This window comes from Chaetodon auriga, chromosome 6 (genome assembly GCF_051107435.1).
Source record: "Chaetodon auriga isolate fChaAug3 chromosome 6, fChaAug3.hap1, whole genome shotgun sequence".
NCBI lineage: Eukaryota > Metazoa > Chordata > Actinopteri > Chaetodontiformes > Chaetodontidae > Chaetodon > Chaetodon auriga.
The window spans coordinates 15,105,387-15,130,159 of NC_135079.1; the positions used below are offsets into that span (position 1 = coordinate 15,105,387).

The 24,773-nt window shown below is 42.2% G+C and overlaps 1 protein-coding gene across 7 annotated transcripts in view; it reads right to left on the minus strand.

Annotated features, from left to right (window-relative positions):
* shank3a (SH3 and multiple ankyrin repeat domains 3a) overlaps window positions 1–24,773 on the minus strand; it is a 140,236-nt gene that overhangs the window by 68,498 nt on the left and 46,965 nt on the right. For 5 of the 7 annotated variants that reach the window (XR_013077283.1, XM_076733438.1, XM_076733440.1 and 2 more), the window contains 8 exons: window positions 15,223–15,331; window positions 14,417–14,568; window positions 13,585–13,752; window positions 11,248–11,364; window positions 2,907–2,984; window positions 2,338–2,404; window positions 706–935; window positions 317–486 (listed from right to left, as the gene is read on the minus strand). Coding sequence is in view for 6 of the 7 variants with exons in the window: in XM_076733438.1 (XP_076589553.1) it covers window positions 317–486; window positions 706–935; window positions 2,338–2,404; window positions 2,907–2,984; window positions 11,248–11,364; window positions 13,585–13,752; window positions 14,417–14,568; window positions 15,223–15,331 (1,091 nt within the window). In the remaining variant the exon portion in view is untranslated. Of the gene's footprint in view, window positions 1–316; window positions 487–705; window positions 936–2,337; window positions 2,405–2,906; window positions 2,985–11,247; window positions 11,365–13,584; window positions 13,753–14,416; window positions 14,569–15,222; window positions 15,332–16,437; window positions 16,506–24,773 lie in introns of those variants that run through there. The other 2 variants (XM_076733442.1, XM_076733439.1) reach the window with 2 other exon arrangements.

A 24,773-nucleotide genomic window follows, 5' to 3' on the forward strand; every position in this document is an offset into this window, starting at 1 on the left:
ACCAGTAGCAGGCAGTAGCAGATGGAATAAGATGCAGAATGCTGCCTGGTGACTAACAAGTGATTCAGACACATCACCTGGGGCTTTCTGCTTTTTGGAATGTGGTTTAAATATCAAAGTAGGCGCATAATCGCAAGGCCAATCAGAGATGATGTATTTAAAGTGAATAGCTGCCAAGACTGGCAAGTGTGAGACATGAATTAGCAGGAAGGAAGAGATTTGCTTGTTTACAAAGCTCTCTAAAAACTCGTTTAGTTGAGCAATCACTAGAAATAACACATGAGGTTGAGCTGAGGTCAAAACAAATCTTACAGACCTGAGTCTTCCACGATGGCCATGACCGTGAGGGTAGCCATGGCTGTGGGACCTTCTGGGGACAGGCTTGTCCTCTTCATGCATGTGATGTAGCGATGGCGAGCGCGAATGGGAAGACCTGGAGCTGCCTGTACTCTGGAGACTGCTGTCAGGGATCTCTCCGTGACGGCTCTGAGGGCAGAAGAAAAGACCAGTATCATCTGCCCATGTCAACAAGTATCATATACACATGTAAATGAGCATCATATGCTATAAAGTGTTAAAATTGCAATCGTCTTTGTCTAACATGTGGACCGAAATCCTTTTCACTACTCCCTTCTCTCAATTTCATGCTAAAATGTGCATTAAAAGTTCAAACGTACCCACACAGCCTCACTAGCTCCATCTTACCTCTCCAAGGCTGCTGTGCTGCTGCCCAAGAGCTGGCAGACTGCGCAGTGAGGGAACAGGGGAGTGACCCTGACGGCCACGAATTTCTCTGGTGGCCTGACTTTGGATGTGATCATGGTCCCCGTTCAGGTTGTTGTCACTCGCAGAGCGGAGCAAGGAACGTGGCGAGGGCAGGGGGCCAGGCATCGCACGTCGACGGTTGGTGTAGGAGGGGGTCTCCCTGAAAGGCACTGTGAGGAGGGAGAGACACATTCAGGCCTGGATTACTTGATAACAGCATCAACATATCATATGAAGCTACTACAGCAAGCAGAATAAACAGAATGCTTTGATGGGGAAACAATCGCAGCGCCACACATTCCAAGGTCACTCAAATTTGTTTAAAGCTTGTTACTAAGTGACATTAATCTCAATTTACTTTGCAATGTATTTCTGAAGCGATAAACTATACTCAATCTTTTACACAGGGATCAAATGATACAATGGATCTGGAAGTGATGGAAGTGGAGCAAAGCAGAGATCACTGAACCATGGTCGTCTAATCAGTTATCATATTTTAACACTGATCCCTGAATATTTATTGTACAACACCAATTCCCAAAAAGTTGGGATGCTGTGTAAAACATAAATAAAACAGAATGCAATAATTTGCTAATCCTTCTTGACATATACTCGATTGAAAACACTAAAAAGACGGTATATTCAATGCTTTATCTCATCAACTTCACTGATTTTTGTAAATATATGCTTATTCTGAATTTGATGCAGCAACATGTTTCAAACAAGTTGGGACAGGAGCAGCTAAAGACTGGGAAAGATGTGGAATGCTCCAAAAACACCTGTTTGGAACATTCCACAGGTAAACAGGCTCATTGGAAACAGGTGATTGGGTATGAAAGGAGCATCCTCATCATTCACAAGCAAGGACGGGGCGAGGTTCACCACTTTGTGAACACATGATTGTACAAAGGATATTAGTGCATGGGCTCAGGAACACTTAGTAAAACTGTTGTCAGTAAAGACAGTTTGCTTGCAAATGAGTGCATTCTGATTTAATTTACCTTTTACACAGGGGCCCAGACTTTTTGGAGTCAGGGTTGCAGCTGTGAATTAAATGTTCTCATCATGAAAAACTTAAGCTTGTCACAATAATTAACAGTGTGTGTTTAGGATCACACAAGCAGCAGATTGGCTGGGTGAAGTGAATCTATTGTGTCATGGCAGAGTGGCAAAACTATCATTTAGAATGAATGAACCATTAATTGCAAACATTACACATAATACCTTATTTTAAATACCTATTACACTGAATGACATTATGTCACAATGTAGAAAGTGGGTATTACATTCTGTCCACACTAGATGGCAGAGTTTTCCTGTATGTTCATGTCACAAGAGGAACTGCTGGACTCAGCAGGGATCCAACAAACCCCTGAAAGCTTCTGTCCCTTACATTTCCATCTCCTTCCCCTCATTTCTCCACACTTCTGTAGAGAACCCATAATCACTTTCCTTGAGCTTCTCCACCATCCACGTTCAACCATTCTTCAACCTGATGTCTCACTGACACTATATTAAATCTATCAAACACTGAGGAAGCCTGGTGATATTCTACCACTGCTGTCAACTTACCAACATCTGATGCTTTGTGGACCTTTATGATTTCAGCCAGATCAAAGTTTCCTGCAATAATAGCCACCTGGAGGTGGGGAGAAGACAGGAGGGCAGGGGAAGGAAAAGAGCAAAGGCATGAGTGATGATAAGTGGAGAACAGCAAAATATGATTATATATAAAAATAGAAATAAATGAATAGAAATACATCCGTTTTCCCCTAACTCACTTTCCTAATAAATGTTTCAGACATTCAGTCCACGCTTGTGGCAGATGTGTAAAACCTATACGAGTGGCAGTGTTCTGGCCACTGTGTGGACCAGCCTGCCTTGTGTGCAAACAAATTCATTTTGATCTGCACCAGAAATCTGTGACAGTGCCAATTTCATACAGACTTCATCAATCAGGAAGACTGGAATTCGGAGGGGTGGGGGGTGGGCTCTTATGCTGCTTAAGTTTTTAACAGCAATCGACACATTCAATGTAGCTGCATCTGGCTGGATAAGGCAAGTCATTCAATCCATTCAGCTCTGCGTAAATATGATAATATACACAGTAACATGCAGCGGTTCTTGGACAGCACACATACCTGAAAAGCAGTCTGGCTGTTGTAGTTCTTTATCTCTTTATTGGCCCCCCGGAAAAGGAGAACTCTTGCACAGCTATCCTGAATGAACAGAGAGATGTATGTATTTAGCTCTTAAATGTCATCTCACACACACACACACACACACACACACACACACACACACACACACAGATGTATGCAGCTCCTGTGGGTGCCATTTTCAAGTTTCAAATTGGCCCTCTGTTAGAGGTGGGTGGTATACAAAGTATAAGTCATGTGCAGCGACATGGATTTTGGCTATAATTCTAGACAGGATTTCAAATGTCACATCAGATAAAGCGCACCTAAAGCATCAAATCAACTCACGCAACTCACTTTACAGCAGCTATTAATGTCAATATCACTGCCAGGCCAACAACAACAAAAAGATGTGGAATACAGCTGCTGAATGCATAATAAGGCATTGATGCAATAAAGATCCAACATGTTCTATTCATATTACTGTTTTTCAAAAAATTCAAAATGGCAGAAAATCCATCATGGCTTTTTTTGTAGAGCACATTGAGCTGGACTTGTATTTCCAAATTTTAAGTCACTTGGACTTAAGGTCTGGCCTTTCCAAAACCTCATTTTTGGGCCTTAATTACAGTGCCACCGTCTGACCATGTGTACTATGTCTTGGGAGGCACTTGCGCATTATTTTCCAGTTATGGGGCCGAATATCAACAGAATGTTTCTAGCTTATTCAAGCTCTCAGCAATTTCAGCCATTGTGGCAAAAAAATTATAATAACAGACAACAGTGTTCTGCACCTTTGGGCCTTGCACCCTAAAAATCTGCAGACATTTACGTATTTTGCTAAACAAATTGATGCGTGAACACTAAAAAGAAGGTGAAGGTCAGGAAATGGACAACACACTGCCACAGAGGCAAGACTAGACTAGAAAATTGTTAGCAAAACAAAACTTTATACAATTTGGACACGGTTTTAAAAAGCCGAATATCAAGAGAAATAGAGTCATTATCGGGCTGTGCAGTGCGACAGTTGTTGCCTGCAGCATTACAAGCAACCTCTTTGATAAACTCCAAAAGACACAAGCCTGCAAGTATGAGGACTGTTTAAGAAGAACAAAGGCAGCTCTGGTGGCAGTGGAGAATGAACAAGAGAAAACCTGTGCATGCGGGTGTCTCCACAACCTACCAAACAAAGAACTGTGTAGGTTTGGGAGGAATATTGGGGTGGTAATGAAAGGCTATCCTTATTCAAACATGGACCTGTTTCCTTTTTTAACAGCTGTGTTGTAACAGAAGTGATTGCCGGCTATGTTTACACAGCAATAATTACAATCGAGAAATTCATTAAATATTTGTTTTTACACTACTTCCCACACATGATATTATTACAGTCAGTCTCTCTCTCTCTTTTCCATGCAGGAGCACTCACATGCACACATATGCTCCTTAAGCCACGTGCAGAGAACAAGACGTTGAACATCTCTGTGCTGCACAGCTGATCTGAGACCAGGTATACTGATTACAAGATTAGTCCAGGTGGAAATAGCACAGGATGTATATACATGAGCCACAAGGAAGATTGTGGCTTAGAGAGGCAACATGAACTTTTAATCTACAGGAACATCAGAAACACCAGGCATTGTAGTATTCACTGTATAGAATATCATTCTGCAAACATTTCACCCAAAGCACAGTGACCTGTAAATTTATAGAGCAGCAGCTGTACAGTGCTGTGAAAAAATGAGAACAAAAACACACACACAGCAATATAAGCTCTTAACAACCAACATGTATGAAACTCTGAAACACACACACACGTTAGATTTTCATCACTTTTGGGGACATTACATAGACTTACATTCATTTCCAAGAGACCTACCCTAACCATAACCACTACTTGCCTGACCCTAACCTTAACCTAACCTTAACCCCAGTTTTCACCTTAAAATTTAATGATTCACATTATGGGGACTTGCATTTTGCCCCCACAAGTAAGGTGAGTCCCCACAATGAGACTGTGTCAACAGTCAGAAGGCATAGGCTCCTCTAAGCAGCTGCCTAGCACTCTGAAAACTAAAATAACTGATGCCCACGAAGCAGAAGAAGGCTATAAGAAGACAGCAAAGTGTTTTCAGGGAGCTGTTTCCTTACTTTGTGATTTAATTAAGAAAAGTGGAAATCAAGTTGAGGTCTGGAATAACAAGAAAACCTTCCAAGAGAACCGCTCGTAGGATTGCTAGAAAGGCAACTCAAACCCCCTGTTTAACTGTAAAAGACCTTCAGGAAGATTTGGTGGTGCACTGCTCTACGGTGCAGCGACACCTGCACAAATATGACTTTCATGGAGGAGTCATCAGAAGAAAACCTTTCCTCTGTCCTCACCACAAAATCCAGCATCAGAAGTTTGCAAAGGAACATCTGAACAAGCCTGACGCATTTTGGAAACAAGTCCTGTGGACTGATGAAGTTAAATTGAACTTTTTGGCCACAGTGAGGGAAGGTATATTTGGAGAAAAAGGATGCAGAATTTCATGAAAAGAGAACCTCTCCAACTACCAAACACAGGGGTGGATCGATCATGCTTTGGGGTGGTGTTGCAGCCTGTGGCACAGGGAACATTTCCCTGGTAGAGGGAAGAATGGAGTCAATTAAATAAAAATTCTGCAATCAGGCATCACACAGTCTGTAAAAAAGCTGCAGATGAAAAGAGGGTGGCTTCCACAACAGGATAATGATCCTAAACACAACTCAAAATCCATAATGGACTACCTCAAGAGGCACAAACTGAAGGTTTTGCCATGGCCCTCACAGTGCCCTGTGAAATGAGATGATACACCTCAAAAGAGCAGTGCATGAAAGATGGTCCAAGAATCTCACAGAATTAGAAGCCTTTTGCAAGGAAAGAATGGGTGAAAATCCCCCAAACGAGAACTGAGAGACTCTTGGTTAACTACAAAACGGCCTTACAAGCTGGGTTACTTGCTACACCCATACATTCTCTCTCTTGTGTGTCAGATTATTGCCATATTTTGTGTGTGTGTGTGTGTGTGTGTGTGTGTAAATGAGCACAGGCCCCTCTGGCAAAAAACAGCCCAATTCTAGATTGACAGACGTGGTTATGTGTCTATGTACCGGCTGGCTGAGGGTCGATATGTAATTTAACACAGAGCAGAAATAACAGGACTAGCTTACCAGGAGCATAATGACTCTGGTGACTCGTGTCAGCACTGAGTCACACATTCAGAGGCATGCATGTATAGATTAATTGAACATGTAGTTCAGTTAATAATAATACTGATGTGACTTTACTAATCAAGTAGAATATATCTGAAGAGCTACGACTGTATTATACCAGGTGGACTGTCTGCATGAGACAAGCACTGACGCACTGGGGCGCTCTCTTCTGGTAAAATACATTGATTGAAGCTAAAGTACATTTTTAACTTTAACAATGTTTGATTCTTGCACTGAATTCAAGGTGTTAGTTGTTACACTGTCACCCTGAACTGAGCAGGCTGTATAATGGCAACCTGATCTCATTCCCAAGACACTGATGTTCTTGTCACACCTCTTGGTGTCTCAAAAGATGCAGAAAGTAGCCTTAGCACCTGTATATGAAATGCCTGCCAGAAAGTCTTTCTCACATGTGGTTAATGTTGCACAATGGTCACAGTTTAAGGTAATAAACCTACTTGGTTAGATTTAAGTTGAGTATATTATGTGTATGATACAATTTCACTTATGAAAGCAAGTTAACTGTTAGCTTAGCTAACTGCTAACCACTCATACATTGAGCAATAATAACCACATGCATGTGCGCATGCTTGCATGCACACAGACGCACTCACAATAATCCCCTTTTCCAAAGCAATCGAAACAAAATGTGAGGAGCTAACTATGTAACATGTATAGTATGTGGATGACATGTAAGTTTTATTCAGACAGATCTGTGAGTGCATGTGTAAAATCAAAGGAGAGATCTGTTGATTAAGGTTGTTTGGAAGGAAGGCATCACGGAGAATACATTAGACAGAAGTATTAAAGGACTGTAGAGAAGGTGGAGACACGTTTAAAGGAAATGACAATAGCTGATACACAACAGAACACAACAGCTGACTGACCTCACTCATGTATATTTGCAGGTCATCTTAGAGAATTCCAAGCATTACAGTCTATCCTGCTATTTTAGCACACAGTCATAAGAAAACAAGGCTCGTCTGAAGAGTTTCATAACCTTTCTTTTAGCCATGGATCGTGCTCGGAGAGAAAAAAAAGATAAAAAGAAGAGTGGGTGGTAAATGCCATATCAGTGTCTGGTTCTACAGTGACACATTTAGTGTCGTCAGGGTTGAACGTCTGTCACAGTGGAAGGCAGAAGTTCACAGACCCTCATTCAAAGGATTTTTTTTTTTTTTTTTTGCTCAAATAATAATTTTATTTTATTACATCACATTAACTTAAATAATACAGGCCTATTCTCAGTCACTCAGAATAAAAGCTCTGCAAATTTACTGATATTTCACTTAAAATAAAAACTGAACCCAATGAAATACACTAATATGTTAAATGTATTTCCTTCAGTGTTTTCAAAGTTAAAATGAGTTTATATTTAAGGTAATAAAGGACAAAGAACGAAACAAACTCAAAAAGATTTTGATGGGACATGTGATGTTGATGTGGGGAGAGACAGCGCAACCTACAGGTCTCCACCAACAGGCGGTTTCCTGTCTTGTGTTCATGTGTACCAGGGATGGGAGAAACACATCACATGACCACAGTGAATGAACAATCAGAAAATAATTGATATCTGTCTTCCACAAGCTGCCAAAACATGTCCATTAAGCCGTTAGCCGAGTGGGAACACGTCCTCGAGGCACCGCAGGCTGCTGTGGAACACACTTTGGGAACCAGTGGTTACACAGAGTGCCCATCTGGCACACCTCTCTATTTACATGCATGTTACAAGATATTAACCTTGTTTTATTACATCTGTGTCTGGTGTTGATGTTCACACGTGTTACCTTCTCAAATAACCCAATTAACAAAATTTCGAGAACCTCAACAGCTGAATTCTTGAATTTGTGCCTTTTAGAGACATTCTACACTATTTTGCACAGATGCATAGTATACTCTCACACACACACACACACACACACACACACACACACACACACACACACACACACACACACACACACGGAGGCCAATTACAGTTTGGGCCATCTGTCTTGCTCTACTCTCCAAGGCTTCCTATAGGAATTCATTAAGACAACCGTTCCCGTAGTCCTAACCATGGTTAGCTAGATGTGATTACATTAGCTTCATAGGAATACACAGTGAGCTAAGTCAAGTACTTTAAAGTAATGACGGAGGTCAGTCATGTGTAAAGAGTGTGACAGATGGTATGTCTTACCGCCATGTTTACACATTTGAGGATTCCTTCTCTCATTAGAATTGGAGGAGCGGTTTGGCATCATCCACTGAATGCAGAGCTCACATACAGCATGCATGATTTAAGACCCAGACAATTTAAATAAGAGCTGAATTCTTCCTCATTTTCTATACAACAGCATAATACAAACAGTGTAGCATGAAATTGATACGTTCTCTCTACAGCTTATTATAAAGTTCTCCCAAGATGTCATTGATCTGACTGGTTTGGGCAGTTCTGTGCGTGTGTCTTGTGCCACCTCTCTTTCATTTTACTCATCAGTGTTGTCCCCACTTGCCATTACTTACTGTGTCCTTTCTCAATCACTTCTCCAACCATCTCCCATGGATCTGTCTGCCAGGTAAAAGACCCCTGCCATGCCTTTATTTCCTATTGCTGATCACACCTGCTAAGCTAAAAGCCCAGTAAGTAAATGTTCATGTCCAGCCAGACTCCCATAGGAACAGGACTTTCAGACCATTGATCAACTAATTCTGCTGCTGATTATGATCTTGTCATTCATCCATTCCCTCCCACCTTCATCTATCTGTCCCTCCTTCTGACGCACTCTCTTTTCTCTCTCCATATAGATATATTGATCTTTTCCACTGGACTACTAGGTTCGCGGTCAATTCTACCAGCCCATTTCTTTTTGTAATGGCGCATAATCACCTGAGCCGGGCCTGTCTCGAGCTTGCCGGAACCCCGCTAAGAGAAACTCTTTCTGGGATCAATCAGCTCGACGTGGTACTCAGGCTCCAATGTCAGGATTAACAGGCATCCTTCGCAGTTGGAGCACACAGGAGCTGGGGCAATGTCCATTACCAGACTGTATGCTTAGAAGTAACGGTAAATTAAACAATTCATCCATTCTATCTTTGATTATACGCCCTCTGACACACACACACACACACACACACACACACACACACACACCCTTCTTCCACTAAGAAGTGGAACGTGTAATGACTTCAGTCACGTGGATATGCTATGAACAGCGCATATCAACTTTTGATGCTTTGCTTCCAACCCCATGCTCTCTCTCTCTCCCTCTCTCTCTCCCCCCCCCTCCCTCCCTCCCTCCCTCCTGAGACGATGGTGTTCCAGTCCAGTTGAAGCAGGTTGTCATTCCTCATGACTGGAATAAGCTGAGCAGTACACAGTTACAATTATAACGCGCACACGCACACATGCATGCATGCACACATTTTTCACTTGTTTGTATGCAAAGGAGAGTGAGCGAGTGAGTGAGAGAGCGGAGTAAAGTGCTCATTTAATGTTCATGAACTGAGCACTACTCTCCATTTCCCAATGAAGCAGCAGAAAAGCCTCTTCCAGAGCAGCCAGTTACATGTTTCTCTTCAAGCAGCCTCTAACAGAACAGGACAACGGGGCACATGGGCACACTGTATCTAACACCACTCATCGTTTTCCCAAGGGCATGATGGTTTTCACTGCCCTCATCTCCCAATGTCCTCTTGTACCGCTCCTGATATAGAACGCATTCATTCATATTTTAGAATAAACACACTATGTGTTTCTTTTGTATTTCCAGGCTGTGGAAATTTACTGACTGCAAAGGTTGACAGGTATGCACGAACGAGTTCTCTCAGAGCCGATCGTAGAGATGACAGAAAATCACTTTAAGACTGTGAATCTTCTACATTTTTCTTATGACAAAAATTAACACAAACTTATCACTAAAACAAGTATCACCTGTATATCCCTATATGGTATTTTCCTCTGTGCTATAGACATTTATTGTTATCTAAGTCTATCAAAAACACATAAACGTTGCCCTGGGTGACATGGGTATCTTGCATCAGAGCCAAACAACATGGTTCTGCTTCCGTAAATACTCACTAGAGCACAAACTGTGTGATAATGTGCAGCTGAGATCAGTCCCCAACATATGTGCGTGTGTATATATGTGCGCTTTTTAAAGACTGACGTCTTCTCATAGGATTTGCTGACAAAACAAAAACACAAAACAACGCAAACCTTATCCTTTAAGACAGAGAATGAGTGGAAATACAGACCAAGGTACGATCCTCTTTGTGTACTGGACTCATGAATGAAATCTTAAGGCTGTCACTGTAGAATCCAAGCTGATCTCTGGTCCATTTGAGCAGTTAATAAGCTTATAATTACCTTGCGAAACTGCACACACTTCCAGTCTGACACTGATCTCTGAGGTGTCAGTCTGATCTTACATACAAAGCATCAAAGCGAATAAACTACAACTAAAAAACTGTCTGCTGCGGACTAAGTGCATTAATGCGCAGTGATGGCACCCCACATGGGAGAAATATCCCTGATCTTCAGCCATTTCGGTGCCATAAGCACACTTGTCTTCAAATCTCCTCGTTCAGTCCATTATTACAACAGGCAACAAATACAGCAGGGATAATAGCCAGATAATGGATACCTCTGCTTCAGGATGCCACTCAAGTATACACAAGTGTGCTTGCACGTGCAAACACACACTCACAGAGGCAAATAATGACATGAATGCTATCCTGCAAATCAGAAGACCCTATACAGCAACATGTCTCATAAGTGTCCTTCAGGACAACAATGAAGCCCCACCAGGTTCAGTGCTGCAGCACACGGACTGCTACCTCAGCTCCTGGAGGACGCTGCACCATAATACCACATAATGACCAAACATAAATGCTACAATTCTCATATACGGACACATCAACCCCAGCAGGCCCATAGCCAAACAGAATGTTGATACCAGATGATTCTTCAGATCAACTTCAGTGACAATGTCTGTGAACATTCACTGCAAGTATATTTGGCTCCACGAGGTGTACATGCAGAAAGAATACAGTGTGTTTAAGTTCATGCAGTAACGGCCACTCGGTTCACTTCAGCACACAAGCCATAATACAAATGTTTAATATCTGGTACCTGGTTGTAGAGAGCACACACATGCAGGGCGGTGTTTCCAGATGCATTCTGGGCGCTCATGTCAGCTCCGTAGAACAGCAGGTGTTCCAGGTGCTGCACGTGGCCGTAGCGGCATGCCTGGAAGGACAGATTCAGTTATTTATTCTTTTTACAAAATCAACCCTTATTGACTCACAAAGTCAAAAGGGAACAGTCACAATGTACATGATCAGCACAACATATTTTAAGTGTGACAAAGGTCTCATGCTGGATGTTAATCAGAGACAGAGTCAACAGCACAATGTGGTTTTGTGAGCTGACCAATCACAATCAAGGGGAAAAAAATGATGTTAGAGAAACAATCAAGAGTTTGTCTGCAACCCGACTGTCTCTGCAGCCCCTGTCTGTCTGTCTCTGCAGCCCCTGTCTGTCTGTCTCTGCAGCCCCTGTCTGTCTGTCTCTGCTTGTTTGGCCAAACCCAGCCAGTTTTTCCAATGCAACCTACCTCTTCCCCTTGCCACAAACTACAGATGGAGCAATGTTTCTGGTGGAATAGCTTGAATATTCAAACACGCTTCGAAAAACCTCAGAAACATTGAAACAATTGAATCCTTTCCTTGTGTTTTTCCTTGAGCTAATTCTCCTCGCTCATCTTGTTGACAGTCTCTAAAAGCAAAAGAAAAGCTTGTTTGTATCACCTGAGGCTAATTGTGAATCCGTGGAGTTAAAATCATTCTGACAAGACAAATGATTTTTTCAGCGTCTTTGTTTCCGTGAGCAATAAAATTTTCATCCGATCTCGATCTATGTCCTCTCTTTGTCCCCTCCCACTCCACGGTTTTGTCCTGTGTCATTGACAAAGGAGCACACCAACTCTCCCCAGCAATTGTTTTCTCCCTCCTGTGTTCTGTCTCGCTAAGAGTGTGTGACAGCAGTGACACAGCACACAAATGATGCTGGGATTGTTGTTGGTTATCAAACCTTGAGCAGTGTATCCTATTGAACACAATATATACCACTGGAATACTAATGCTGGAAAGGACACAGAAAAAGGGAGGGACGTGAGAGGAAGGAGGGGAAAGAAATAAAATGTGGAGAAAATGACCGACAGAGTCTTAAATTTATAAAGGAAAAAAACACGATCTGATTCAGCACTAAGCTGCCACTCTTTCCATTTAAAACCCCTGACTGTGTCCACACAGTGAAAGGTCACACATACACTCCTGAATTTTGTTTGTACCTTTGAGAAAATTGGTGAATGCCACAAATCATTCCCTAATCACCAAGGACTGTCAGATTTAAACTTTTGGTTCATTTTATGCCTTATCCAACACTACAAAGCTGATTTCATCTTATTCTAGGAAAAAAAAAACTTTTCATCTTGCTCATAATTACTTCACAATAACGATAACAGCCAGACCTAAAGGTGAACTCCACCAGGCTGATAGCGTAGCATAAATATCAAAGAGTGAGAAACAGATGAAAGATGAAGTTGGTAGGAACATGTGAGTAATGAAAGGCTGGTGCAGGAGACGGGCAAATATTGACTGACATTGTTTTTCCTGCTATCGACTGCAAAAAAGTTATTATATTTACAGCGGCAAGAGATGAAGTAGATAAAATGAAAACAGCGCAGTTTCATCTCATATGATAAACATATCGATGATGCCGTATTGAGTGTTTGTTTAACATTAGGATCAGCTTGATTTCCATACTCTCGTTACAGAAAAATGTTGCCATTACACATTTCCTCTGTTCACATCAGACCTCCAGTGTCTTCCTGTCACCACTGAGATATAAAGCAGAAAAGACCTGACTCAAACAAAAACAGCATGTAGGCACTAGCCTCCATTATGTTTACAGAGCAGGGCATGCCTTGAGGTGGTGTGTGTGTGTGTGTGTGTGTGTAAAATGCACACAATATGTTGTGTTTGCACGTAAATCAAGAACCTATTTCTACAATTAACACAGACAGACACCACTGCTTGGACTGCCAGGCACTGGCTTAGATACAGTGGCAGCAACAGTAGAATGAGGTTTCTAAATACATTTAGAAATGCAGTTGAAAGTGCAGATTAGACTGAAAAGTGTGCAAAAATGGTGAACGTTCAATCCTTTAGAATCATGGGAAAAAAAATTCTTCCCAAGCTGGAGCTTCCCACCAGCACATTACCCCCCCCCCCCCCCCCCCAGGGGGTTCGACCACCACAGAAGAAATTCTCAAACCGAGGAAAACACAAAAATCAATTCAATGAAACTCTGCAAACAAGACAAGACCTCTTACCCCGCACCTGCATTTGTAGTCTGCACACACCTTTCACTGTCCTATCTGCGTGTGTGTGCGTCAGTGTGCATTACCTGGTGTATCTCCTGCCAGCCGTTCTCATCCACGCAGCCGACCTGTGCGTGATCATGCAGCAGCAGCTCACAGCAGTAGGGGTCTCCTCCAACCATCGAGCTGTGGTAGAGAGGAGTCAGCCCCCTACTGTCTTTATAGTCAGGTGATGCACCCAAGTCCAACAAGGTCTATGGGAAAAGAATAAGGTAAGGGGGGAAAAATGCTCAGATTACTTCAAACAGTCCCCAGTCTGTGTTGCATCTATCATCACCATGCAATGTAAATGTCAACGAGACCAGTACTGATCAACCCAGGCGCAGCTTTGCAGCAGCACTAAATGAGCATTCTTGTACTGCAGAACATGTATAAAATATTTGTAAATTCTAGATGTTATAAGAAGAGTCCATCTACAGTGTGACCTTTCACAGACTTATTATACCAACATCAGCAACAGCTTATGTATATAACAAGGCCCAGTGACATTGAATATGTGGACAATGACAAAGACTGAGTGCGAATAGCCACTTCCAATTTCAACAGGTCTGGCTCAACAGGAAATCAATTTTATGACTCATGTAAACCCTTTCATTTAGGTTACAAGCCTCCTCAAACCAGACACATGCAAGGCCATTCAGCAAATACGCCAGCCCATTCAAAGAGGGCACGTTAAGCCTCACATATTTAGTAATTGCTCGAACACCTGGTGCCAGAGATCGCCTGCCTGCAAACTCTTGTTTCCCAGAGGGAAAGTTTGCAGGCAGGCAATTGGTGTGGCAAAGGACATAAAAGAGATGAGTGAGCTTTCTGGTATGTTTGTGAGTGTGCGAGCATGTGTGTATGTGTTATACTCACTATAAGCGCTGTATGGTTCTTGCTGCGCACAGCCTTGTGTAGGGCAGTAATGCCATCTTTTGTTCTGAAGTCCAGATGCGCCCCCCCACTCTTCAGCACCTTGATGAGCTCTGCACATCCCTCCAGCTGTGCTGCCAGTGTTAGAGGACATTCTGTAAAATCCAAGGATGAACAAGCATACAATATCAAAAATCAGCATATTTCTAGTGACAATATTCTGCTTTCTTTTTAGAAAAATGAGCATTCCAACAATCGAAGCTGTCAATATTTGATAACAAAATTGCACAGAACAGTTATCAGAATTTTCAGTGACTCTGGATTTGGATGGCTTCTTCTGCTGTCGTGACTGTCACCCTCCAGTCAGCCTAAGTGGCTGCTTCCTGTTGGTGTTAAACCAAGTTATTCTCATGTTCCCCTCGCTTCACAGCTCCTCTGTCAGACCACAGGTCACCCAACAGGGAAATCTCCTTTATGGCTGGACAAACATTTGCATAAACGTGAGGAGATTAGTAAAGACGGTAATCCAGCTTTGCCCATGCAGAAGGCTTATTTCAGAAAATCCATACATGCTCATTTTGTGGTGAAGACAGAAAGAGGGAGAGTGCAAGAGAAAAGACAAATCAAGGTGGAAAAAAGACAGTTAGGAGCCTGATTCCAAAAAGTTGGGATGCTGCGCAAAAAACACCAATAAAAACAGAATGAGTCACTTTCAAATGATCTGTACCAACAAAGTGTTTATTTATGTTTTACGAAGCATCCCAATTTATTTGGAATTGCAGTTGTAGTATATATATTGACTTCCTCACCTCCCGTATCTGGATCATGGAAGTTGGGGTCCAGGCCTTTCTCCAGGAACCTTGAGACCTTTTCAATGTTCCTCTGCTGCACATACTCCATAAACTTCTTCAGGTTTGCCTAATGGAGGGAGACAAGGGAACGGGGAGAGGGGGAAGTAGAGGAAGAGACAGCTGTGATTGGGTGATGTAAGACTCATGTGGATGGGGACGTTTAATAATGCAGCTCAGAGATGAAAGCTAAAGTCGTTGCTCTCTCCTTCTGTGTTTGAAGGTTTTATTTCTGCTCTGTCATGCCAAGCAAATGGACCATGCGCAGCAGATATAAAAGCTATAATAGGGTGGACCAAAAAAGACAGCGAAAGGGCTGTAAAGTAACACTGAAATGATGACCTTTCCTTTGGAGATTAGCGCCAAGAAAATGAGATCCTGCCACATTTTGTGTTCAAATGTAATGGTTCTAATATTGTACAGTGCACGAGAGCAACACTTCTACCTCACCGGGTCTAACATTGATATTCAAACCATTTCATGAAACAAGGACAGACACATGCACAAACCCAGGGCCAAATCCTGATACACAAATACTGTACACACACACACGCATACACAAATACACTTAATTTCCTCTGTGACTTATGATTAAAAATATTCATCACCTCTGCTGATGAGTATAAGCCTGCAGAGTAAAGAGTGAAAAATGAACTCATGAGAGAGGCGCCAGTACTAGCATTTCATAATAGATTACTATAGCTTCAAAAATTAGGGCAACAATCTATCTCAGACTATTTGAAACATAAAATCATAGTGCAGAATATGTCAAAGCACTGCACTAAGAAACTCCATCAAATAGAAACAGAGATGATTCAAGCAAATTTACCACACTCTAGTTTAATACTGAACATATGAAACATCAGGAAAAACATGGATGACAGCCCACTGTGGAACTTGAGGATGTAAGCACACAATGTCTGCGGATCTGTCTCCCAGCTTCAGAGAACTTTCATTACTATTGCACCCTCTCAAGGTTTCTCAGCCTTTGTCATTATGTAACATCCACATGTGCACAAGCCTACAGAGGCGCACACACAGATACACGTTACACTTTACAAAATTTCATTATTTAGCACAAGGCATTCAGCACCACGCTCTCCAACACCTACACACAAACATGTACACTCACGTGCAAGAACGTGAACACGATGCAGCAGCTGCTTCGACACTCACCATGTGCGGCATCTTATGCTGTATATCCCTCGTTCTGAAAAGTCACACTCTGCAACACCTTCCAATTTCACATCGCACAACCCCTCTCAAGTCATCCGCAGCCCGCTTGCTTCTCATTCACACGCGCCACGCCGACATGCTACGACCGCCGCTCTCACCATCTCCAAGTCAAACTGAGTGAGAGAAATTCACTTTGGCTTTTTCCTTTTTTTGTTGAGATGTTCTGTGAGGCAGTTGTTATGGTGATGGGATACAAAGACAGCTCTGGCAGCCAATGGACACATGAGTGGGAAGAGCATTGAGTTTGTGTTTGCGAGTGTGTGCTTGTGTGTTTGTGTGTGCTGTGATGCTGAGGATGATGCCTTGAAGAGGCTCATGGATGATTTGCCACTGATCAGCTGGATGTGACGTGTGTTTTATTGCCTGTTGAACAGAGGGCTGATAAAAAGCCTTTGTTTTATCTGCTTTACTGACGGTCTTCATAAACTCTACTTTTTTCTCCCTCTCACTGTCTTTCTCTCTCTGTAACACACACACACACACACACACACACACACACACATAAATGCACACACGTGTAAAGACACAAACAGCATTGCTTCCAAGTCACCATGACACACTGACAGGACATCAGATGAAAGAGTCAAAGCTCTGTGCATAACTGGACTGACTAAACACCATCTGCTTGTTGTTATTTTTGCAACACCAATAATTTACAATGAAAGTGACAAAAATACTTTAATCTACCATTAAAAAAGAGAATTTTTATTTTATGGTGTCTGTATGTAGTCTGAAGAAGACAACAAAGTCAGGGGCCACATAATGCACGCAGCAGTCGGTGAAAACATTGCTCCTGTAAAACTCATTGTGTCAGCAAAAGTAAAACATTAGGCACTGTAAATCACACAGTCACACCCCATAAAACCTCGATGGGTGGTGGGAAAGACCACGAAGACCAGGGATATCATCCTAGATAGTGTATGCACTATTTGTGTATTTGCTGATGTATATTTGAATGCAAAATCACATAGAACATCACAATAGTGAACAATCATCCGGAGAGGCCATGAAATTAGATCTAGAGAGCTAAAATAATTAGTCACAGACAGACATATACTACGCAGTCTTTACAAGGTGTTTGAGGAAAAATGTTGTTGTGTGCATGCAGGCTTCTCTGGCACTCAGCCCCGTCTGCAACAACATGACAATCTGCCTGAGTAAACTGCCGTAGGAAGTCATAACCCACTAACACAGAAACACATGTCAATCACGCTAATAGGAGGTGTTTGGGGAGCTGGGGAGTGAATGTGTACATGCACTGGTGGAGCAATACTGTAGGCAACTATTGGCAGATAAAAGCACAATTATTGCTTACTCACTGAATGCCCAATTCAAGGACCTAATTTTGGTGGCGCAAATATATTTATTATCAGCCTTAAACTTGGCAGGTTGCTGCTGTTGCTTGGGTGCTAGCTGCAATTATCTTAAGACGGCATAAACCTGATCCAGCATGTAGCCTCTACACTAGGTCCACCAGGAGGTTCAGTAGTTTATAACCTCTTCCCCATCAGACTAAGCTATGCCAAATCTATGTACACATCCTGACAGTCCTACAGTGTGATTACAATTTTTAACGTGTGACAATCTGTTGTAGGTACCTGCATGGATAACATGCTAATTAAAATACTAACACATACAAAAGCACATACAAATGCATCTTCCATTGCTATGGAAATCTATATCACAGCGACCAATGTCCTCTCCAGGGAGGAAGGGCATCCCTAGCAAAGAGAGGAAACAAGAAGTAAAAATGACAGATGTGGCACACTGCTGTGCCCAACACCAAGGACACATCTCCAGTCAGACACTGGGGGACAAAGTGGGTCTGGGGTGGTAGGCTTTTCTTGGATTTTTGGTGACTAAAAGTAAAAATGTCCAGACAGCTCTGATGGAGACCAGGATTCATCAATAAGGGCTGTATTATGACAAACAATCCCACTTTAGAAACCTGGAATCTGTGTGTAACAGCAGACCTGTAGGTGTGTAGCATTAATTACCGTCAGATCAAGCCCAAAGTGACGGCTGCCTTAAGACTTATCATTATGCTGCAGGTGTTTAATGGACTCAAAGGAGAGAATCTGACACACAGCCAGCTGTGGACAACAAGCAGAACAACAGCGCTGATGATCCTGCGAAATCCCAAAATACTGTATTACTGTAAGATTCAGACATTAATCTAACACATTTCCGACCTGCCTGAGTCACATTAATAGCTAACAGAGCAGCAGAAGTCTTCAGGGCTAAGCTCAAAACATTCGGGACTGAAGCAGAAGTGGGCTGCCGGACCTACGGACGGACCCAAAGCTTTGGCACAGCGCCCACAGCTGCTCTGCTCAGTGTTGCTGCTGACTTGTTGTTTCTGTGAATGATACACATCAGACAGAACAAATGAAATCAACAGTCTTCAAAAAGCTACATCACAGACAGATAAAGCCTCACGTATCCCGACTTATGGGACTGTTGCACAGAATTATGAAAGAGCAGCACACACCTCATATTTTCCTTCAGAGGGAAAGGATGAGCTCTTCGTCGCTCCGTACTAATTTTGGCCAACAAAGGAACAGACAGTCCCCATCTCTCTTCAGTCGCCATTCAGTAACGACAGCAGGAGAATCTCAGGCTAATACCCATCGGTCACTTTTAAGCAGCAGTCATAACATGTGGCTCATCTTTAAATTCTCCCTCCTACAGTGTATCACCTCAACTGCTCTTCAAATCTCACACTATATTTCAAGATAAGTGTTTTTCATTGACTGGCGCCTCTGGTGTGGGAACAGTAACAAAACTATATTTAAACAGAAACACTACTGGGGAATCAGAAAATGTCATGTTTGCACAGCCAAAATGGACCAATACTCCACGCCAACTGGTCAATAATGTCACATGATATGTTCTTCCACCTGCCATGATTCATCAGTCTATCTCACAGCCGTCCAACAGCTTGCAAGCTTCGCCATCAACTGTTAATAAACAGATTGCAATGAGAAGTGAACAGATTCACATATATTTACACATTAGCAATATTTCTCTAGACCCCAAACTCTGACTTAAAGTTTGACTGGCGGTCTATGCAGCTTCTGAACCTACACTACTGTCATAAGGATTCTGGGGTAATTCTGCTGTGCTGGATAATAAAACAGAGACGGAAGAAAAAGAAAAGAGGACAAAGAGAGAGACAGGAGGACAGAAATCATCTCATGCAGCAGAGCAAGAAACGGCAGCAATGGTCAACTCCTGGAATCTGTGGCATTTTAACAACTTATTAGATCAAGAAAACAGCCTGCAGATTCAGTTTGATGCCTGGCACGAGGTGTCCTCGGCTGCTCTCCATGTGATTAGAAATTACTCTCCAACTGCACCGTTTGATTTGTGCTGTCTTTGATTCGAATCTGATTGTAGTCCCTGCACGCCCTTTTCACAGACAGCTACAAAACCTCTGTGCTACTACGACTGGAATATGCTAAACATGGATAATTCATAAAAATCATCTGAAATCTGGAATGTAATATATTAATGACCCTCCGAATACTTATGTCGGTGAAGATTCTACTTCATCCAGGTCACACAAGTCCAGATGCCTTTGTATAGGACTTAGATGCAACTACTAATATTCACGTTGATTTCACATTCATTGTGTGAGACACCCCCTACCCAACAACGACACTTCACCACAGAATTTAACAGTAGCTGACTTAGCCAGCGGCCAGGATTTAGGGAAGCTCCTGATATTGAGAGGGCACCTTTGTTATTCTTCAACCCACAGCATTTAAGTGCTCAGAATTGTGGGAAATTGTCATTAGAATTACCCTTCTAGGACTTCAGACCCTGACTAATTTTCTGGCCTCCCCGACAGACTTTGTTTGAATATTGGCACATTTGGATATGTGTCCTGAATACTGTGCAGCACCTTGTGAAGGATCACCAATCAGAGGCAGAAAATGAGTGGAAGAGCTACTCCAGCTAGCAGGACAAAGCGGATAGAGGTTCCTCCTTTATAGTTCAGTACCCTGAGGAGGCTCTTGTCTCCTCCACCACTAAGGGGGGATTATCTGCCACCACCTGATAAAAGCCTGGGTAGGAGGCCAGAAATTACAGAGACAACACAACTCCCCCCTGCCTCTCTTAGTCAGTGTGTTCTGCAGCTATTCTCACTTGGTTTTTCTTCGCATTTCATGAAGTGCTTTTGCCATAGCTTCATAAAAGAAGGTGCACACACTTAACGTCCTGTTCAATAGCTCGTGTGCATCCATGTGTGATCCATACAGCATGTACGTATGTGTGTCAGACACTTTCACTGCCCTATATTTACACTCATTGCCACATGGCTACATAGCCCCTGGTCCCTCACAGCTGGCCTACAGTACGCTGTGCCATGGATGAGTAGTAATTACAATGCTCACCAACATGATGCTTATTCGGGAGGATCATATACTGGCCTAATGTGAGCTGGCCCGTAAAATACACACATGCTCTAAAGCGTCACAACTGCTTAGGCAATAAACACAGTGAGCCAGTGCAGTGGGAGATGGGGATGCTCTGGGGACCATCAGACATCAGGATGACATCAGCGCAGCCTTAACAGTTGGGAGAGGGCAGAGGGTTCAAGTGGACGCAGAAGGAATGATTTAACCCTTCAACAAAGCGTCCTGCTGTCGGTGCCAGTCACCCACTGCACCGTGTAGTGAAGTTAGCTTCTTCATCGGGTAATCCCTGATAGAGGGCAACAAAGTAGGCGTTTAAAAACTGTCACTGATCTCAATGTGGCAACAACAACTGTTTCACACGGGGATACTTTGTGCTCATCAGGTACACCCAACAGTGTCAAGCTGTCATATTTTGGTAGTGAAACTCATTCGGATGCCAGGTGACTCATTTACTCAGCCTGTCTGAGAGTGGTGCGGAAAACGGTCGTGACACTGACTGATAGTGTGCTAAATCAAAGCCAACAGAGTCACTGCTGAAGGTGAAACGGTTGTAGTCAATTTGATCAAAGTAATTACTTCTAAGCTCTCTGTTAATAAATAAATATGTAGGAAATTCTGTACATGCATTATGTAATATTCCAACTTCTAATCATTACAGATGGGGCAGAGATTCAGGCAGTGTCCATTAATACAGTCCTAGTGAAAGCATTAGCTGATTATGTTTCGTATGCTTACTACAAACTGTGGCGTCAACAATCAGTGCTTATTCTTGTGTGTAGTCACGTCAGCAAACATCCTTATCTGGCACAGAGTGTTCCTCATTTTCTATCCGTCTGTGCTTTGTTGACTGTCACTTACATAAAGGTTGGAGTGAGAGTGGCCTTGGCCCTCGTCTCCCAGACGTTTTGTGCAGAGGCCCTCCTGCTGCAGGGGCACCGCACGGACAGAAAAATCAAAAGAGACACAACTCCCTATTAGGTACGTGCAGAATGTGGCTATATTTTCATACCCGCTCTCAAGCTACAGCTTTTAGCAGCAGTGAGAAAGCGATTCACATCTCTGTTCAGTCATGACCTGCATTTGTCACAGTCGGGGTTTCTTTATATATCCTGAATGTTTTATCAAAAGTAATCATTTGTCAAAAACAACTGAAAATGAAGTGATAAAGTTGATTTAAATGAACATACTGCTCTGTCACAACACATATGAACGCACATTAGAATATCTGGCGCATGCTGAGATGACGACTAAAAAGGGCTGGATTTTATTTTCAATCTGGAAAACGAGGATCATTCTATGACAGACAATATAACTGAAGGCTGTGCTTTGGTAAGCAGCACTAGCGTGAGTCATAATTAGTAAGATTAGTAAGCCGGGCAAACACGGCAAGCACAGTTCTCAGTTCTTACAGTTGCTCAGTAAAGGTGATGCAGCATTGTGTAGTTCACGAAAACAGCTCTTTTTGATAAACTTGTAGAAATATGGACTTGCAGAAGTTGGGTCAATTCCCAAACTGAAAATAAAGGAAAGCATGAAGTCAATTCACTCAGCTCCCTAGCTGAGGAAGATAAAAGTGAGAGGCATCATGTAAGCTGCACCTCAAGTCTTTGGCAAAACCTCAAAGCAAAATGTGAGAGCAGACTGTATAGTGAAGCTGTCACTGGTCTACAGCATCTTCCATTTGACTCAAGGTTCACTGTCAAAACAGAGGCTGCTCTTTTTAAACCTCTTCTCATCACATGGAAAAAAAAAACAGCCAAATGGCTAAGCTAGTTTATTTGTCAGTTTATTCTATAATTCATGCATTTATTGCAGAGTATGAAGGTCTAGAAGCATGTTCCCATTAAAAATGCAACACAACAACGTGGTATGGCAGAAACACAGGGAAATGGGGTCACGTGAGGGGAAGGAATGGAGGGGAGCAGTGCAAAAACATGATGGAAGAACAGCAAAAAGGGTGAAGATGAGAAATGAGAGAGTAGAGCAGAAATCTATTTGCAGCTCTAGTCTTTCTTATCCCATGTGATATTGGCTTCTCTTGAAACTTTAAGCAAATATAAATCAGAGTACCTCCTTTGACAGACACATCCTGCCAACAGACAGAAGGGTTGTTATATAAAACTGCAATTTACTTCTGGAGATGTTACATTACAGGTAAAATTCATTTTATTATTACAGTCAAAGCCCGGCACCAGTAAAATGTGTCTTTTATTGATATGTCAGTGAGGGTCACCACACACCGGCTATTTCTGGATGATTTGAAATTCTGTTACAGTACATGTGGTTTTAGTCTTCGCCTGTTTCCAGACTTTATTCTAGCTGACCATTGTACTCTTTCCCTGACCGTGAGCCAATCTTATTATAACAAAATAATGGCTCCGAGTCAAACGAGCTCCTGACTGGCTGTCTGATACAATGGCTGTACACAAAGCATGAGCATGTTAAACTCCCTGGGCTGGTAATCTAGAGAAAAAAATATGTCTAAGTGTAAGTTTAATACTGCATCTGTGCCTGTGTCCCTGCATTTCTGTCAATCAGTATGTCTGAGTGAGTCTTAATATGTTTTTTGCATTCGATGGCAAATTACAGCTACGATCCACTAAATACATGAGTGGGTAAGATTTTACTTAATAAACACTGTGTACACAAATTAAGACTTAAGAGTAAACAAAGGCAGAAAAACACTACTTGCAGATAAATATAATAAAAGCCGTTGGCAAAGTGTTGGGCAAACGAGCACCGTCTGATCATCATCAACTAAATGACTGCAACATAAAATATCTAGAAATACTCACACAGCCACTCAGCCTGCTCTCTCAATCATTCCACTTTCTACACATGTTAATATCCTTTTAAAAAAACAGTCATGCTATGAAGACTTCCTCTGTGAAGCTTACGATATTCAACACTTCTCTGATACTTTTCATATGTATTCCTTCCAGAGCTGTTGTCATGGATCGCACTGTACAAGAGCTGAAGACATCAGGTTACCTTGTATATACTACATCTACGTATTCCAGTGTACCATTACTGTTAAAAGGGGCTATTGTTGTCCAGTCTGACTTTTCAGGCACCGTGGATGGTGTGATACAGTGCAGTCATTAGTTCCGTGACCATGAGCTGCCACCATCACTTGAACAGAAGCCAAGTGAGTGCCAGCCTACACACCACATACCGCTCAATAAAAATAAAAATACTACTAGTCTGTAGTGGTGTACTGATGTCTGCTGATCTATCTAAATAAAAACTGTGCTGCTATGCATTCTGAAGCTCACTTTTTGACTGCAATATCAAGTCAATATTAGCTACATGTATATGAACAGGGCAGGGGAGTATGCATGTTTATGAGTGCCATGGAGACATCATCTGATCCCACTGCATGATTTGACCTGTAGTCAGCAACTGGATGATGAAATTCCTCCCAGTTGGAAACATGAGAAACAATAATTATAAGAGGTAGTGCAGAAACAGTTAGCAAAAAGAAAGAAATAATTTCATAATCCATCCGATCCAGGAGTTTATGGTCTCCCCATCCACGATTTCACCCAAGCTCTGATATTTTGCTTTTCCACACATACGGTATTGCACAAATTGTTTTTGATGTCCATCTTTGGAGTTTACATGCATGGATTTGTGTTAATGAATGATTAGGGAGGAAGACACACCACCACCACCACCAGAAGTGACTATAAAACAATGCAAATTTAAAAAATGGCTTTGAATCACATGTAGTTTGCTGCACTTCAAACATTCCTGAATGCAACTCTCTCTCTCTATATGTGTTGGCTTGAACGAGTCTTGAGCGACGAATGTAAGCAGCTTACTGGGTTAGCAACAAACCGAAGGTGTATG